Source organism: Echinops telfairi, unplaced genomic scaffold (assembly GCF_000313985.2).
Source record: "Echinops telfairi isolate 266 unplaced genomic scaffold, ASM31398v2 ScPeMD7_5592;HRSCAF=6446, whole genome shotgun sequence".
Taxonomy (NCBI): domain Eukaryota; kingdom Metazoa; phylum Chordata; class Mammalia; order Afrosoricida; family Tenrecidae; genus Echinops; species Echinops telfairi.
In genome coordinates this window covers 28,319,995-28,339,099 of record NW_022109491.1, presented here as the reverse complement: position 1 = coordinate 28,339,099, position 19,105 = coordinate 28,319,995, and the positions used below count along the sequence as shown (strand labels likewise).

General features: G+C 49.9%; 1 protein-coding gene across 1 annotated transcript in view; it reads left to right on the top strand.

Moving 5' to 3' along the window:
• Positions 1-18,837: 18,837 nt before the first annotated feature.
• The window catches only part of IDH3B (isocitrate dehydrogenase (NAD(+)) 3 non-catalytic subunit beta), a 4,970-nt gene continuing 4,702 nt past the window's right edge, over positions 18,838-19,105 (top strand). The window contains exons 1-2 of the mRNA XM_045295533.1: positions 18,838-18,894; positions 18,999-19,079. Coding sequence (XP_045151468.1) covers positions 18,859-18,894; positions 18,999-19,079 — 117 coding nt within the window. The 5' untranslated portion in view covers positions 18,838-18,858. The remainder of the gene's footprint in view (positions 18,895-18,998; positions 19,080-19,105) is intronic.

The following is a 19,105-nucleotide window of genomic DNA, read 5'->3' as shown; positions in this document are numbered from 1 at the left end:
CGCGGGGGCTGGGGGCTGTGGCCTGCATGCGGCCGCGGGGGGGAGCTGGCAGGGTCGGCGGGGGCCAGGGAGGCCCAAGTGGGGAGGATCGGGGCTGCGCGGCGAGGAAGCCTGGCCGCAGCGGGTCATGTCGTGCTCTGGAACCTCTGCTGCCTCCCCTCTATCCGTCGCCCCCGGACGAAGCTCCCGGGTCTTCGCAGCCTCATCCCTCTTCCCCAAGTGCCCGCCACATTCTCCACGTCGACGCCTGGTTCCTGGGCTGGCCGCACTCTTTGACGCCTCCAATCTGTTACTCGTAGTGCTCATCGTCCACATTTTCCCTGGCTGGCACGACCTCGGTTTAACCCCAGCCTAGAGCTCAGACCTCTTCCAGTCTGTCATCGTGGGCTGGGGTCCCCCCAAACAAGCTGAGCTGCTCTCGCCAACCCATCTCTGTTCACTGTCCCTGAATTGCCTACACTTTTACCACAACCCTTTCCTCTTGACGATGCCTCTTGGTTACTGGTGGTCAGTGTCCAGTGTTAGGACCAGGAGACCAGCCCAGCCCAGCCCCTTTCAGACTGCATCCCACTTTTGTTAGCCCTGTGCTGGCACGAGACCCTGGGGCAGAGTCATTTCTGCCCCTTGCCCCACATTCTGGTCTGGTGGGTTCTGAATGTGTGGGAACAGGCCGGGAAGGAGTCCAACCCTTCCCAGTGCCTGCCTGCCATCTTCACTCTCAGCCACCCTGGGGGAGGGGGGGAAGTGTCACTTTTCCTCTTTGGGGGACCCTCCAAGTGTCCTACCACCTTGACCTCCATGTAAGGTCTCAGGGTGCTGCCACCCAAGAGGCTCCCTCATCTGTGCTCCTGACCCTCTTTGTCACTTCTCCTACCTGTCCTCCCCATCACCTGCAGGAACATCACTCCCACCCAGACTCCTCAAAGTCTCAGCTTTTACCCCAAATGCAATGATCCATAAGAGGTCTTTCCTTAAGTGGATTCTTCCAATTACTTTCTCCACCTCCTCCTGTTCATCTGCCTCTCCAAAACCTTGTTCCAGACAGTAATGGCCCAGGGCTAGCACCATCTATGGCATCTGGGAGCTTGTTAGCAATGCAGACTCTCAGGCACTCCCCCCAACCCCAACCCCACAGGCTGAACCAGAACCTGCATTTGAACAGGATCCCAGGTGATCTGAGAAGCAGGGCTCTAGAGAAACTCCCCCAAACTGTTCCAGACTTGATGCACCCTGCCCCCAAACCTTCACACCTCCCTCTGGCTTTCTAGTTTGCCCCAGCACTCCGCCTCGTCCTTGATGGAACGGACAGAGGTCATCTTGGCAGTGCTCTCCCAGCTCTCTCAGCCCCTCTGGGCTCTTTGGTGTGCCCCAGTCTTGTCTCCCAGCCTCCTCTCCTTTGCCCTGGGGAGGGATGTAGACTCAAAGACCACTTTGTTTGGTCCCATCTCTGCCCACCCCTGAGGTGGCGCTGTTTTCCTCTTCTTACCTTGATCCTCTCTTTCCTTGTGTCTGTCTGCTTCCTTCCTCCAAGGCTTCCCCCTCCTGAGAAAGTTTGCCAGAGTCTTCTACCCAACGATGCCTTGCCAGCCTCCAGCAAGCCACTTCGGAAACCCTCCCAGCCAGGCTTCCTTCCAGCTTGTCTGCTGCAGCTCCTATCCTTTCCCCGGCCAGGCCTTCCGACTTCCCTGGGGCAGTGGGCTCCCCACAAGTGCCCCTTCCCCACACATCTAGGTGAAAGAATGCTATTTCTCCCTTCTCCTCTGAGCGTCCCTCCAGGCTGCTGTGGGCATGCCTCCCCTCCTTGCCTCTGAGGATTGGACAACAGCTGGACCACAGCCTCAGAGGCCATCTTTGGAGACCAGATCCCCACGGGTGGGCTCCTGGCCTGCTTCCCACTCATAAGAACAAAAGGGGGGTTGGTCTTGGGGGAGGAACAGCACCCGCCAAGGGGAGGAGGGTCCCTGCTGGGAGTGGCTCTGCCACTGGCCTCAGGTTGGGTCTGCCCAAGGGCTAGTCTAGGTCATCTCTGTCTGTCCATGGCACTTCCTCCTGCTCTCCACCAGGCTTGGGGCCTCCAGGAGTCATCTCTGATACTCTCCTCACCTTGCTCCTGTAGCCACCTGTTTGCCGGGTCTTAAGAATCCTCCTTTCCATATCCCCGCCCCATAGTCATGGAGTCAATTCTGACCCACAGCGACTCTAAAAAGGGTTTCTGAAGCTGATGTTCTTTATGGGAGCAGACAGCCTCGTCTTTCTCCTTCAGAGTGCATGAAGATGGGCTTGAACCGCCAACTGTGTGTAACACCTCAACCCTTAACCCACAACTCCACCAGGGCTCCTTCCTACCCCAGTACGTATAGCTAGGGTCTTCACAAAAGTCTAACTTGGAGAAGTCTGCCCCAGTTCTGGTCACAGCCGCTTACCTGTCTCCCTGCCATCCTCCATTCTCCTGCCAGCCAGTTTAAATGCTTTATGTGACTTAGGTCATCACCTGCTTGGGAACTGTCACATGTCTCTCCTCTGCCCTGCCTCCCTGCAACCAAAAAAACTAGTGAAATTTAGGGACATTTAGGATTTCAGATGCCTGATCTAAATCTTCCTTCCCAGCTTTCCCTCCGTTCCCTCCCGGGGGTGAGTCCCTGGCTTATTGATAAGGAAAAATGCACTTTCCCACACAGCTTCCCTCTCTCAGCCTGACACCTTTCCTCTGGTTTCTTCTCCCACTGGAATGCCTTCATTCTCAGGACTCCTTTCTCCCCTGGGAGGCAATGGGGGTAAGGTCTACCTTCCTTTTCATGGAGGCTGAAGGGCTTTGGTGTTGGAAACCCTCGGGGTTCTAGAAGGTTATTTCCAATGTAGAATTAAAGGAGAGGTGCTTAGAATAACTCTGAGGCCGAAAGGTTTGGTCAGCCTGGACAGGTTGCATTGAGCTCAGTCATCAGCTGAGGGAAATTCGGACTTGTGTGTGTGTTCAAGGCATTCCAGGATCGGCAGCCCCAGAGAACTCCTGGATTCGAGCCACTGACTGACCCAAGGGGCTAGTGTCTGGGTGGGGAGGACAAGCAAATTCTGCACCAGCCCTTGGGGTTAGAGGTTGAAAATCTCTGCAGTAGACCTAGTAGACAGAAGCCCCCCCCCTACTTTTAATGTGTGCTCTTGCTTTTGCATTCATTCTCTTAATACCATTGGCGAATATCACTTTTCAAACTCCTACAGCTTTGCCAAGAGACTCAGACTTTAGGGACCTGTAGGGACCTGCTGTGAGTATGGCCACTGAGAGATAAGGAAGTGCTGGGGACACATGCAGAAGGCTGAGTTTACGGCTGTAGAGAATGCCTATCCTGCCTGGCCCAAGCGGGAGCTTACTACCCCAAGCTCCCTGCCCAGGGCTTCTGAGGTCCTCCTCCTTTGGCATTTGTGCCAAAGGGTCATGGGCATTTGTGCTCACAGTCATGGGATAGGGTTCTTATTATGTGCCCAGTGCTGGAGAATAAACAAGTTTAAAACACAGGCTATGCTCTTATGGCTCACAGTCATTGACAGAGAATAGTTTATATCAAGGAAACAAGCTTACATAGTTATTGAGGCTGGCAAATTTCAAGTCTGTAGGTCAGATGTCAGACTGGAGGCTTCTCCTGATTCACATGTAGTTACAAAGGCTGATGAACCCAAGATCGGCAGGTCAGAGGGCATGCTTCTGACTGCAGAGGTGAATGAATCCAAGGTCAGGTCAGAGGACAATTCCCAGGACCAGTCCCCAATAATGGTTGGAGTCTAAAGAACTGGAGGTGATAACAGGCCAGATGCAGAATCCAGACCCAGCAAAAAGCAAACAACCTCTTCCACAGCGTCCCCTTATATTGGGAGAAGGCTACACTCTCAAGGTGATTGCATTATGGGAGATTTCTAGGCCTCAACTGTAAGGTGACCAGATGTCCTGCTTTTGGCGGGACAGTCCCAATTTTTGGCGTTTTTTAAATGTCCCGATTTTTTGGAAAGAATGCACGACAAGCTAGGGAACGGTCTATTTGGTCCATATAGACCAAATTTTTAATCAAGAAACCCCACCCCCACCCTCGTCAATGGTGTCCCGCTTTAAATCTGGTCACCTTACGAGTCAACTGCCAAACCACTGACAACGTGGGAAGCTTGTACACACTCAGAGCCTCTGGGGTACCCAGGGGGTAAAGAAGCAAAGACAAGCACAAAACAACGAGAAGAGAAAGCTAGCTCAGCACAGTGGAAGGATTAGCACATGTAAAGTATAGCAGAGGGCACTTGCCGCAAGGTAGGGTTTAATTCCTGGAACATCATGCTGATACCTAGCATGCATGCTACGGAGTAGGAATTTTCCTGTAAGTCTCAGTTTAAAACAGTTTTTCTTAATCAGCAAAACTCTTCCCTGTCCCTTTTATTTTCCATAAGGGGTGCACCAGCATAGAAACCAAACGCAGAGGGGTGCATTAGGGCTGAGGGGGGGACTTGGCCAGACTGTGTGTTGAGCTACATCGCCCTCTGGAGGCCCCAGAATGTCAGGTCAGAACTCAGATCTCGGTGGAGTCCGCTGGTGGGGATCAAAATAGGAAAGGCTGTCCTGATTGTGGCCAGTCCCACAGTCCGATGGGGAAAACTCAGTAGAGGAAGGCCATTCCAGGAGAATGCCTGGCGCGCCGCCCAGCCCGCAGCCTGCCTTCGATTGATTCCTGAGGCCTCTTCACCGGCTCCGGGAGAGAAAGACCCAAGGCGGCTCCGATGGCAGTCTCGCTGTAGGATCGGCCACCTTCCCGATTCCGGCTCCGTTAGTCCGTTTGGGTAGTAACGTGACCGGCGTCCTCATGGTTGACGCTGGCCAGGGCGTCCGGTTTCAATCTCCTGAGAATCCCTCCGTATTTCTGGGGGATTGCACCCCTCCCATCCATAAACAGTCTGGAAGTCAACTGCCTTTCCCTCCATGGGCCCACTGATGCTCTTTTGCCTCCAGCTTCCACAGGGGAGCCTGCAAGTGTCAAAAGCTAAAGCAGTAACAGCGCCCATAGCATCTCTGCCTAGCTGCCTCTCAGCTGCCCACAGTCAGTAGTCGAGATTGATGAATAAAAGGTGGGTGCGTGCGTGCGCGCGCGCGCGCGCGAAATTGGTTGGGCAGGGTCAAATTCCCAGTCAAAGACATTTCTCAGATTGTTGTGGGGGGTGATGAATGAGCTGATAGTCAGTCTTCCAGGAACAGGTGGGAATAGAGCGCAGAGGCGGCAGGGTGCAGGGGCAGATAAAAGGGGCTGTTCTAGCGCTGAGTGAAGTGGGGTGAGGATCTGGCCGAGGTGGGTTCTCTGGGTGGGTCACATCTCAAGGCGCTTCATGCACAAAGCCCCCTCTTCAGGTTCTTCCTTAGGATGCTACTTCGGGAACTAAGGTAAGGCCAGCGCAAGCCTCGTGTGCCTGGGAAAGTTAGACATTGCATAAGGAAGACCCAGGAAGAATTCGTACGTTGGAATTAGGACTTTGGTGAAGAATGTGGAGAGTACCATGGACTGCCAAAAGAACAAACCACTCTGTCTTGGAAGAGGTACAGCCAGAATGCTCCTTAGCTGCAAGGATGGCGAGACTTTGTCTCACGTACATTGGACAGGTTGTCAGGAAAGACTGTCCCTGGCAAACGACCTCATGCTTAGAACCGTAGAAGGGCACCAGAACGAGATGCCACAAGATGCGCGGACACAGCAGCTGCATCAAAGGAGCCCGACATCAGAACCACCATGAGGCTGGTGCCGCCCTGGGTGGGGTTTCTTTTTTAGGATGTATGTATTTATTTGGGGGGGGGGGGGTGTTTCGGGTGTGCTATGTACTTTTCTGGGGCTAGGAGTTGGAAGGGATTTGTTGGCACTTACCAACCAAGTTCTTCCAGAACTGCTTGCGATGTGTTCACGTCATTCTGTATCGTTTTCTTTTTTTCCACGTATTTTTCTTTCTTCTTTAAAAAAGAAGCCTTCCAATTCCTTCTTGCCAGCCTACGACCAGATGTCAGGGGCTGGCTGTGCAAGCTGCCCCCCACCCCCCTACTCCTGTGTGGGTCCCAGTGACAGGCCTCCCTCATTTGTACCAGAGTGCTGACAAGAGGCCCCTATTTTGTGCCCGCCTCTTTTTGCTGGCAGGATTCTTTCTTGAGGGTAAACTATATATAGGCGATCCATTTGGCCCAATGCTTCTATTTCTTATTCTTTTTAAAAAGTTTTCAAACATAAATTGGCTTTTATACAGTGATATAACTTATATACAGTGAAATGCATGACTAGTGTACAGACCACGAATAGACTAGGCAATAAGTTTTTTCATATATTTCCACCGACCCAGGCTAAAATACAAGACATTTCTAAGATCCCCAACAGGTCCTCTTGTGACTTCTCCCGGTCAGTACATGCCCTTCTCTTGATTTCTAGCACCATAAACTAGTTTTTCCTATTACTGAGGTTCACATAATTGGCACCAGACCTTAGGTAGCTTTTTGTAGCTGTTTTCATCCACTCACTCTTATAACGTTGCGATGCGTTCCTGTTGTTGTGTATAAAGGCCAGCCACAATGGGGTGGCAGAGTTCTCCTGATCAGATGGGAACCCCAACCCTAACCTGAAGATGCCCTCCATAGCAGGGAGACACCAGCGGTAACCCCAGAGGGGTGGGGAATGGCCAGTGATCTGATAAAGTCAGTTTTCCGGGAGCAGGTGGGGTAAGATCCAGTGCCTTGTGTTCTCCTTTCCTGCAAGATAAACTGTGCAATTCTTGGGCAGAGTCACGCATCTGGGATGTAACGGTGGTTTCTGCATCAGACGCAGGAAGCTTGGACTACAGACCTCAGGCTCCCTCCCTGATGGAGATCGGGTTGCCATGTCTGCTGGGTTGCTGGATGTAAAGGCCTAATAGAGTAAAATAATATGTCTAAAGTTACTCCATCTTGAAATATGTTCCTCCATTTTAGAAATATGTTATTTTAGAAAAACAAATCACTGTAACCTTGCAAATATACGTCAGCCAGAAACTTTGCAAGAATATCTGGTCCAAGATAAACCGGGCAGGACGTGCCGAACGACCCACATTCTGTTATCTTGTGCAAACGTCCTTCCCCACCCCGTGCTCTACCCCCCTCGCTTTGTTGGTTTGAAGTGTATAAAGAGGAGGAGAAAGTTTTGCCTGGCGCTGCAGTCTTGGGCCCTGCGTGGCCATGCTGTATCCCAAATCCGGATTTGCTATTTGCTCTTTTTCTCTAATAAACCTTTGCTCTTCTCTAATAAAGTTTTGCTTTGTTACTTTGCAGCTGCTTGTGGGTCAGTGGTCTTTTGTTGGGTACGACTCCGTAACACTGGATCCAGGCAATGATGGGGGTGGTGGTGTGGGCAATGGAGGTTGGAACAGAGGATTGATTTCAGCCCCTCTTGTATCCACGGTTCACAGCCCCAAAGAGGACTGTCTTTAATCTACGAGTCTTGCAGACCAGACAGCTAGGCTGTTGGCAACAGCCCCAAAGTCACTGAAATGTAGCAGGGTTCATCAAGAGGACTATTAGCTAGGGTTTAGCACTGACTGGAGTTCTGCCCACGGAGCAGAGTGGCCGTGTCTGCTCCCAGCTCTGCATAGCTTGCATGGAGACTGGATACGGCCAAGTGCCACTTTAACTGACTTACAAGTTAACCAGGCCCAGGCACTTTAGGAGCACCTCTGTGGACTGGTCACTGCATTTAACCTTTGCTTCTCGTCACGGAGTGAGGAATATGTTTCTCCCTCAAGGGTGGCCACATTTTTTCACAGGCCAGAGTGCTCTTGAACATACTGTTTGACTAGGAAGCCCTGGTAGGCTCACTACCTACAAATACAAGTTGACTCACCCCATAAGAGAGATGTCACCGATGTCCCTCACTGATCCATGGTGCTATGAGGGACAACACTGGAGGCACAATTTGGGAATTGCGCCTGATTTGACCCCACCACACCAGGGTGAAACGCTAAGGGCGTGCAACAGAGCAGCAAGGAGAGCAAAGCAATGAAGTCCCAGGGAATACCCCATCAGACTCAACCAGAAAACACTCCTAAAGGTCAACAAACAGACCTGGAACTCTTTATAGGCTTGTCGTTGGTTTTGTTGTTTTGTTTTGCTCTGTCCCTGCATGTCTATCTAGATAAGATAGGCAGGATAAATAATCTGGAGGAAAAGATAATAGGACCCATGGTTCAGAGGGAAAAAGGGAGAGGTGGAGGCGGGGAAAGGAAGTGAGTGTTAACAAACCCAGGGACAAGGGAACAAGTGACCTAAGATCAATGGCAAGGAGGGCATAGAATGCCCGGTAGGGCTTAATCAAGGATAATGTCACTGAGAGGAATTACTGAAACTGGAATGAAGGCCGAGCATGATAGTGGGACAAGAGCAAAGTAAAAGGAAATAGAGGGAAGAACTAGGAGTCAAAGGGTATTTACAGAGGTCTAAATACAGGCATGTACATATGTAAATATATTTATACATAATAATAGGGAAATACATCTATGTACATATATTTATATGTTAAGTATTAAAGCAGCAGATGGACATTGGGCCTCTACTTAAGTACTCCCTCAACACAAGAACACTTTGTTCTAATAACCTGATATTCTGTGATGTTCAGCTTCCTGACACGATCACTGAAGACAAAGTGGGTGTGTAGCAAATGTGGTGAAGAAAGCTGATGTGCCCAGCTATCAAAAGATAGCATCTGGGGTCTTTAAGGCTTAAATATAAACAAGCGGCCATCTAGCTTAGAAGCAACAAAGTCCACATGAAAGAAGCACATCAGCCTGTGTGATCATGAGGTGTCAATGGGTTCAGGTACCAAGTATCAAAGACCCAGAACAAAAAAACATATCAATGTGAATGAGGGGGAGCAAGAAGTGGAGACCCAAAACCATCTGTAGACAATTGGACATCCCCTTACAAAAGGGTCACAAGGAAGAGACAAGCCAGTCAGGGTGCAGTATAGCACCGATGAAGCATACAACTTTCCTCTAGTTTTTAAAATTTTTTTATTTTTAATTGTTTTATTAGGGTCTCATACAACTCTTATCACAATCCATACATACATCAATTGTGTAAAGCACATTTGTACATTCATTGCCCTCGTCATTCTCAAAATATTTGCTCTCCACTTAAGCCCCTGGTATCAGCTCATTTTTCCCCTCCCTCATGAACCCTTGATAATTTATAAATTATTTTGTCATATCATGTCCTACCCAAGTCTCCCTTCACCCACTTTTCTGTTGTCCGTCCCCCAGGGAGGAGGTCACATGTAGATCCTGGTAATTGGTTCCCCCTTTCTAACCTATCCTCCCTCCACCCTCCCAGTATCGCCACTCACACCTCTGGTCCTGAAGGGATCATCTGTTCTGGATTCCCTTTGTTTCCAGTTCCTATCTGTACCAGTGTACATCCTCTGGTCTAGCCAGACTTGCAAGGTAGAATTGGGATCATGATAGTGGGGGAGGAGGAAGCATTTAGGAACTAGAGGAAAGTTGTATCTTTCATCGTTACTACATCGCACCCTGACTGGCTGTTCTCCTCCCCATACCCTTCTGTAAGGGGATGTCCAGTGGCCTACAAATGGGCTTTGGGTCTCCACTCTGCACTCCCCCCCTCATTGACTATGGTAAGATATTTTGTTCTGATGATGCCTGATACCTGATCCCTTCAACACCTCGTAATCGCACAGGCTGGTGTGCTTCTTTCATGTGGGCTTTGTTGCTTCTGAGGTAGATAGGCACTTGTTTACCTTCAAGCCTTTAAGACCCCAGACACTATATCTTTTGATAGCCGGGCACCAGCAGCTTTCTTCGCCACATTTGCTTATGCACCCATTTGTCTTCAGCGATCATATCAGGGAGGTGATCACACGATGATATGATTTTTTGTTCTTTGATGCCTGATAACTGATCCTTCAGCACCTCGTGATCACACAGGCTGGTATGCTTCTTCCATGTGGGCTTTGTTGCTTCTGAGCTAGATGGCCGCTTGTGTACCTTCTTCTAGTTTTTTAATGCTTCCTGCCTCCTCCCCCACTATCATGACCCCAATTCTACCTTACAAATCTGGCTAGACTAGAGCATGAACACAGGTACATACAAGAGCTGGAAATACAGGGAATCCAAGACAGATAAACCCCTCAGGACCAATAATGAGAGTAGACCATACCAGGAGGAGAAGGGCGGGGAGGAAGGGGAACCAATCACAATGATCTATATGTAACACCCCCCCCCCCAGGGGCACGGACAACAGAAAAGTGGGTGAAGGGAGACACTGGTCAGTATAAGACATGAAAAAAATTATAAATGATCAAGGGTTTATGGAGGAGGGAGGGTGGGGAAGGAGGGGGGAAAATAAGAAGCTGATACCAAGGGCTCAAGTAGAAAGAAAATGTTTTGAAAATGATGATGGCAACATATGTACAAATGTGCTTGACACAATGGATGGATGGATGGGTTGTGGTAAGAGCCCACAACAAAGTGATTTTTTAAAAAAGGATGTCACATGGGAGAGTCACACATCACTGACAAAGCAATTCTGGCCCACGGGGACCCCACGTGCACAGAGTAGGAGGAGCCTGCCTGGGGGTTTTCAAAGCTGACCTTTCAGAAACAGACCAACAGAAGGTTGGCTAAACCATCAGCCTTTGGTTTGTGGGCCAGCGCCTAACCACTTACACCCCTGCAGGGGATTACCCACTGCGTCGCGCCGATTCCTATACAGGGTTTCTTTTTAAATCCTTTTATTGGGACCTCATACAGCTCTCATCACAATCCATCCATCCATTGTGTCAAGCACATTTGTACATGTGTTGCCATCATCATTTTCAAAACATTTTCTTTCTACTTGAGCCCTTGGTATCAGCTTTTTTTTTTCTTCTTAACCTCCTCACCTGAGGCTGTAAATCTTTATGGGAACAGACAGCCTCATCTTTCTCCTACAAAGCAGCTAGTGGGTTTGTACCACTGACTTAGCTAGTAGCAGTTAAACAGAAGTACGACCCGCCAGGGGCGCCAAGGCCCTCAGGAGAGGAGCAGGCTAATCTGGTGGTATAGTGGGTTACCAGTCTGGGTGGCTAACAAGTTCGGTAGTTCGAACATCCCAGCTGCTCTGCGAGAAAAATGAGGCTTTCTGCTCTTGAAAAGATGTATAACCTTGGAAAGCCAAAGGGCCAGTTCTACTCTGCCCTATATGTAAGACCAGGAGTCAGAATTTGGTGTGGTTTTTTTAAAAAGGGATGTGGTTTGTGACTGTCCGGCAGGTGGCGGTGTTATGCTGGAAAAATAGCCTTGCGGCCTACTCTCATCTTCAATGCTCTGGCTTCTCTCCTTTCTGAAGTCTTACTGTTTCTTTTGGACCCACTGAGACGGGTCAGAAATCACTTTTCTACATGTGGTAGTTTCTGAATGGATGAACTGTTTCTGACCCCTCGGGACGTGCCCAGTGTACACAGGTTCAACATCAGTACTGATTGCACAATCACCCCAAACCCAAACCAGAACCAGACCCGCTGCCCTTGAGTTGATTCCAACTCACAGTGACCTCACAGGGCAGAGCGGGGCTGCTCCTCTGGGTTTCTGAATCTGCACGTCTTTATGGGAGCAGCAGCCTGAGCCCGTTCTCTCAAAGAGAGACTGGTGGATTCAAACTGCTGACCCTGCGACTCGCAGCTCAATGCATAACCCACTACGGCACCAGGACACTGAATTGGCCCCAAGTCCCACCTACAAGGCCATTTTATTTTATTTTTGACAAAAGTTCGTTCTTAAATGTATAACGGGCAGCAAGACCGCACTTGATGGTCACACGAGATGTCAAGGCAGGGAATCCAGATGATCAAACGAGAATGGAATCAAGGGTCACCATCAGCCTATCGCAGGGAACAGCTGGCTTGCAGCCAGGACTCGCAAGTCCACCCGTGGCCGGGAGGCCTTTGCTTTTAGCTCCTCCAGTTTCCTCTGCTCTTGTTTCTGCTTGAAAGCCTCATCTTCCCTGTCTACCTCCTTAGTCTGAATCTGGAGTTGTCCCAGGCGTTTGTTTGCCACCTTCGAGGCCCCACAGGGCACCTGCTGTCCCTTTCCTAGACCTGCCACCCAGAGCAGAGCTCCTGTCCCACCCACCCCACCCCCCCGGGCAGTGCTGTTCGCATTTCCCTTCCTTACTGCAAACTTTCCTCAAATCCCATTAGCTCACATTGGGCTGTTTTTGTTTTTCCAGGAAAACAGACCAAGAACGACAAAGTTAACAAGTGTGGTTCAGGAGCGGCAGCCCCGGCTGCCAGGAGACCACAGTTCCCGGGCTGGCTCCAGGGAATTGCCCACAGAAAGCCAAACCCAAACACGAAACAAAACAAAAACAAAACCCCACAAATCCACTGTCATCAAGGGGTTATGTTTAGGGTTTCTGAGGTTGGAAATCTTTACAGAAACAAATAGCCTCGTTTTTCTCCATCAACGTCGCTGGTGGATTTGAACCACTGGCCTTTCAGTTAGCAGGACCATGTTTACCCAGCAGCGCTCCACAGGCAACCAGGCTTTTCTCTTCCTGCAGTCCCTGGACCAGGAGTGCTTCCTCCCTGCCTCTGGCATCCTTTCAGAGAGCCCCCAGTTCTGGGACCCCTCGCTTTCTGCATTACACTGTCTGGACTGAATAATGGCGTGTTAGGCGTTCCGTCACCCCCGCCACCATCACCCTCCTCCCCACAGGTCCGGGACAGCATGGGCTTCACCAGCAAGGTGGGGGGTGGAGTGACACTATCAGAGTGGATTCTAAAATGACTAGGCCAGCGGTTCTCAACCTGTGGGTCATGACCCCTTTGGGGGTCGAATGACCCTTTCACAGGGGTCACCCAATTCATAACAGTAGCAAACTTACAGCGATGAAGTAGCAATGAAAATAATTTTATGGTTAGGGGTCACCACAACATGAGGAACGGTATTAAAGGGTCGCGGCATTAGGAAGGTTGAGAACCACTGGACGAGGCCATTTTTGTTCCACCTTTGAGCAGAAAGGTATTATTTTTTATAAAAAACAGCCCTATAGTTAATTAGAACAACCAAAAACCTATTTTGTTAAGTCCAGCTGACAAGACATCACTCTATCTGCAAGTTTATCTACTAATATTTAATTTACTCTTTGAGCCTTCGCTGGGCTCCGGTCGGGGCTGTCATTATTACCCAATTCTAATGAGCCTTCAAATCGTTGTCTGCTATGTCAGCCGCTCCTTTGCAAGCATTGCCCCTGTTGATGTTGCTGCGGTGTGGATAACAGCTGAGCTTGGTCACGGTTCCTGGTGTTTCAGCAACAATGTAGAAATCAACACCTGTAAACCTACCTCAATAGCTTTGAGAAGGAAGCCGCCGCCTATGGGAGGGAATTACAATGTACGAGTACCCCTAGTACCAAAATCACGAGTGGGGGTCTTGTAAGGGGTGGGGTGGGAGGAGGGGCGTGGCCTGGGATGGACACCAACCTTACCGGGGGCCCCTATGGCTCAGACGGTGACTGGGGCGCTTCGGTCCCACAGAGCTGGGAATGTTCCAGGCCCATCCCCATGGAAGCCTCCCAGCCTTCTGGGCTTTGTCGTGTGGGGAAGGAAGATGGAGTTTTCTCCTCCCGTAAAGAGTGACAGTCTCGGAAACCCACAGAGGTGGCTCTACACGGACCTGCAGGGGTGCTGTGAGCCAGGATGGCCTCATCAGCAGTGAGTTTGTTGACTTTCTGCCTCGCTTTTAGTCTCTGAGCTCCCCCACCATTTGAGCCAATGTCAGCGTCATTTTTACATCCTCTAATCTGGCCCAGGAGGCCCTCCCTCGTCTTTCCCCTGCCCGAAAGCCAGGTTTCTGTCAACATCCCATCCTGTAATCAAAACTGGAAGAGTCTGTCAATTGCATTTATCCCGCTTAGAAGTCAACAGTTCACCTTTTACTGGTTCATCGATCCTGGAAACAAACAAAACGCGAGGCTGCTGAATCAGAAACAAGGGATTTTATACTCTTGGCACAGCGATCCCCCTAAGCACAACGTTTGCAGTGGCTCCCCTGCCCCCAAGTCCCACAGGGAAAATGTACAGGAGCCCAGTAGATGAGCTATAGGCAGTGGGCTCAGGGAACCCACCTGCTTTACAACACAAAGAAAGGAGGCTTGTTCTGTGTCCTGGAGGAAGATACTCACTACAAACACAAGCCTGAGAAAGGGTACTGGCAAAAAGCACTTACCAAAACAAAAACCAAATCCTCCACCATTGTGTTGAATTTCAAATCCTAGTAATCCCCAGTAGATGTGAGTTTCCCAGACTGCACACCTCCAGGGGAGCAGACACCCTGATCTTACTCCCGCAGAGCAGCTGATGGTTTGAACCACAGAGCTTTCAACTAGCAATGCCGCGAAGGCACCGTACAGAACACTTCTCTCCTTGCCATTGAGTCGCTGCTGACTCTTAGAGACCCCCTCTGGGTTTGTTTCCAAGACCGTAACTGTTCACTGGAGCAGAAAGCTACTGGTGATTCGAACTGCCTACCATGAGGACCATTCGAAGCCTAACACACCACCACAGCACCAGGGCGCCTAAAGAGCACTTAGGGCAGTGGTTGTCAACCTGTGGGTCGTGACCCCTTTGGAGGTTGAAGGACCCTTTCAAAGATGTCGCCCGGTTCATAACAGTAGCAAAACGACAGTGATGCCAGGGAGTCTGAGGGCCGGCCTCGGCCGCTGTGACGTCATCTGAGACGTGAAGACAGCCACTCCCCAGCGCCCTGTGAAGAGTGAATCATTGCAGGCGCTCCTTACATAGAAATCAAGCCCCGGCCGCAGCCAACTCTGTAGTTAGAGATGTCGTCAGCGTTCTGCTTACTCTCGTGCTGTCTTGGAAATTTCCATAATTCTTTTTCTTTTTGCAATGAATATGAATACCCACACAGTTCTTTGGGTCTCCCCCGCCCCCCTTCCTTGTTCTTAAAAAATAAAGTCTTTGGTTCACTTGGCAAAAAACAAAACAAAACAAAAAAAACGACAGTGATGAAGTAGCAACAAAAATAATTTTATGGTTGGGTGGGGGGCCGGCACCACAACCTGAGGAACTGTATTGGAGGGTCGCAGCATGAGGACGGTTGAGACCCTCTGACTTAGGGCCTTGCATTTTGGGCATTCCCGACAAGAAAGTGCAGCCCGGGCCTGTGGCAGGTTGCCCTCCTAACAGGACCTCTCTGGGGCTGTTTCCTCATCTACTTCCAGGCCAGGGCTGCTTCCATCTCTTTACAAAGCCCCACTTCTCAGGGCTGACGACCAAAGCCAAGCCAAGAGAAGTCTCAGATCGCAGATGTAAATGTCTTAAATGAAGGATTAGCCAATCAAATCTAGCAGTGTAAAGACTAGTATCTCATGGCCAAGTAGACTTTTCCAAAATACCGAAGGAAGTCTCAATATGAGATAGTTCATTAATAACTATTAGCAACGCCATTGGGTTAGAAAATACTGATGAGCCAGGAGCCGACAAAATCCCACCTCTTGTGGGTTGGAATATTCAGAGCCACGATGCTAATAATGGAATGGAATCCTATTCACCGTGGCCCTCCAAGGGGGTTTCTGAGGCAGTAACTCTCTATAGGACAAGATCGGCTCATCTTTCTCCTTTGGAGCAGGGTATGGATTTGAACCACTGATGTTGCAGTTAGGAGCCCAATGTCTAATCGCCAACAACTCCACCAGGGATCCTTTTAACAGTAACCTCAAATTGAGAAGTACCCCTGTGCTCGGCAGCAATTGAACAGATAAGCACATTGACACAACAGAAACCTTATATGGAGAAGGAAGGGATTCTGCCGCATGCTACAGCGACTCTCAGACTCTCACGGAATGAGCCACGGAATGAGCCAGCGCAAGAAATCCCAGGAGTGAAAAAGTAACACACAAAAGAAACGGCATTCCGCTGATAAAAAGTTAAAATCAGGCAAAGCTCCCCCCCACCACTTTTTTTTTCTTTTACCAGTTTATTTCTTCTTCAAACTACACACACTTACATTTACTTATTTTCAGCAGTTTGTCAGATGCTCTGTCCACCATCCTGACCTCACCTCTTATTTTCCTTCTTCTGATGAGTACCTGTAATATTTAAATTTAATTTTTAAAATCATTTTATTGGGGGCTCTTACAACTCTTATCACAATCCATACATACATACATCCATTGAATATTTTAAAAACCTTTTACTGAACCATAACACATATTAAGAAAAGATCATCACCCGTGTACAACCTGTTTCTTTGTTTAGAAACTAAATGTGTTAGGAAGCAGAATACGGATAGAGGGGGAAGCCCTTCCCCATGCCTGCACAAAACCCCCTAGAGGAGGCTGGAAGAGAATCAGGTGAGCATTAAACATCTACAAAGACCTTAAGTGGGCATGCTCTAATTCAAGCCCCCAAGCCACGTGAACGGTACACCTGGGCGGCCCAAACTAGGCCCAAGTGGGCTTAATTCAGCCAATGAGGTCAACTTCAACTCCCCAGCCAGAGTTTTAAATACCTTGGCTGTGGTTTGGTCCCCTGAAATAACGTGTACTCCTTTGAGACTGTAAAACCCGAAGCTTCTCCCGTCCTTTATAAAAGCTTACTTGCATCACAAACCAGGCTTCAGTGTGAATTCTTTCTTGTGGGAAGCCAAGAACCAAGGTATTTCCCACGAGAGAAACCTAACAAATGAACATTTGTGACCAGCAACCAGATGGAAACAGAGAATACGGCCGCCCCGTAGAAGCTCTCCCCTTGTCTGCCATGAACTCTTCCGGTCACTGTGCCCCAATGATGACCAGATGCTGATTTAGCTGATCAGAAATCAGTTTTGCAAATCAATCAATCAATACATAAACTATTGATAAACCAATTGCTACAGTTTAAAGGAATCTTATGAGACATCAGTAAATAGCAACTCACTGCCATCGAGTCAACGCTGACTCATAGGGACCCTACAGGACAGGGTAGAACTGCTCCTGTGAGTTTCTGAGGCTGTACGTGTTTATGGGAGTAGAAAGCCCCTTACTCTCATGGAGTGGCTGGTAGTTTTGAACTTCTGACCTTGCAGTCAGCAGCCCACTGTGTAACGTCTACGTCAGCAGGTCTCCCTCATTAGACAATCACTGGGCTAGAAATATAGAAAGTCGCCGGGTTCCTACATGGTGCGAGTGGTTAACATGCTCAGCTACTAATGGAAAGTGGGTGGTTGCGTCCGCTTCAAAATGCCTCAGAATACAGGCCGGTGCTATAGCCAGTTCTTCCCATACCACGCCCGGGAAAGGCAGGTCTCCCACACGCCCTTCATGAGAAAAGGCAATGTTCGGAGGTGACAAATGGTGGCAGTTGTTGCTGTAAGTGCCATCAGTCAGTTCTGACTCCTAGCAACCATATGTCCATCCCTGTGCCGTCCTCACACTTGTTCCTCTGCCTGAGCCCATTGTTGCAGCCACGGTGTCAGTCCGGCTCCTTGCGGGCCTTCCTCTTCTTCTCTGCCCCTCCACTTTACCGAACATCTCCAAGGCCTCGTCTCTCCTGACAACATGTCAGAGTATGGTAGACAAAGTTTCATCATCCTTGCCTCTAAGGAGCACTCGGCCTTGGGGCCTTGCGGTGGATAGTAAGAGCAGTGCGGACGTTGGGACCAGGGAGTAGCAGGGAACAAGGCCATGATGCATTATGTATGTTTGTATTTTGAGGGCTATATGAGGGAAGATGGGCCATGTTATGTTAATATTATAATACACTACATATGGTAGTTAAGTAACCTCATGCCAATTTGACGATATTAAGAGTGAAGGGGTGTTCATGAAGGGGGGGGGAGGAAAAATTAGGAGCTGACACCAAGGACTCAAATAGAAAGAAAAATGATGGAGGGTGGGATGGAAAGGGGGAACCGATTACAGGGATCTAACATATAACCTCCTCCCTGGAAATGGACAACAGAAAAGTGGGTGAAAGGAGACATCGGGCAGTGTAAGACATGGCAAAATAATAATAATTTATAAATTATCAAGCGTTCATGAGGGAGGGAGTGGGAAAAAGGAGCTGATACCAAGGGTTCAAGTAGAAAGAAAATGTTTTGGAAATGATGATGGCAACATATGTACAAATATGCTCCATACAAGTGATGTGTGGAATGTTATGAGTGGTAAGAGCGCCCAGTAAAATGATTTTTAAAATAAATAGAAAAACAAAACAAAGGCAAATTGCAATCGTCCTTCGTCACAGTGGCATGCTTAAGTTAAACTCATTTCCGGCACGATCTCTCCGTATAATTATGAGCTTTTGTAACAAAAAAAACAAATCACACGAGGGGCGGTTGCTCGCAACCATCGGGCTGGCTAGGGGGCTGAAGGCGAACCAGACAGTATCTTTTCTCGACGAACTAACTGCAGGGTGTTCCTTGCTGCCCCTCGTGCCTGACCCACAGGGAACGAGCGGCATTCGTTCACAGAACGGCAGCTGTACAGTAACAAACACACTTTGAAAACGCGCACCCCGCAGGGTCGCTTCTTACGAAACCGGGGCTTCGCTAGACGTGGAACCGCACGTCCTCCTGGACGGTCGTGTGTGTTCGACACGAGTAGGGGCCGGCAAATGGCGCAACAGCTGCGGGTCCCGGGGCCTCCGTCAGCCCCTGAGGCGGGTCGCAGGCTCCCCGAGGGGACGAAGTCTAACTCTCAGACGACGGGCGGGAGGGAAACGGCGGCACAGAGCACCAAGGCGCGGGAACACTGGCAAGTCCCCACAACGGGCCGGAAGCCCCATTGCGAGGCCGCGTCGACGTGCGTCACTTCCGGCGCGACTTCCGGCGGAGATCATGGCCGCGCTGAGCAGCGTCCGCTGGCTGACCCGAGTGAGGCCCGGGGTTTTCCGAGAGGGCAGGGTCACTGCATGAGATGAGGTTTGGGGGTGGGGGGCTCAGGCCCGACCCCACAGGCTTGTGTGTCTCGGTCGCAGGCACTGGTTGCCGCCCCGGACCCCGGGATATGGAGGGCGCTGGGCACCTCCGCCGTGTCGCGTGCCACCCTGCGGAACCAGGTGAGCGCCCGGCGGGCGGCGGACTG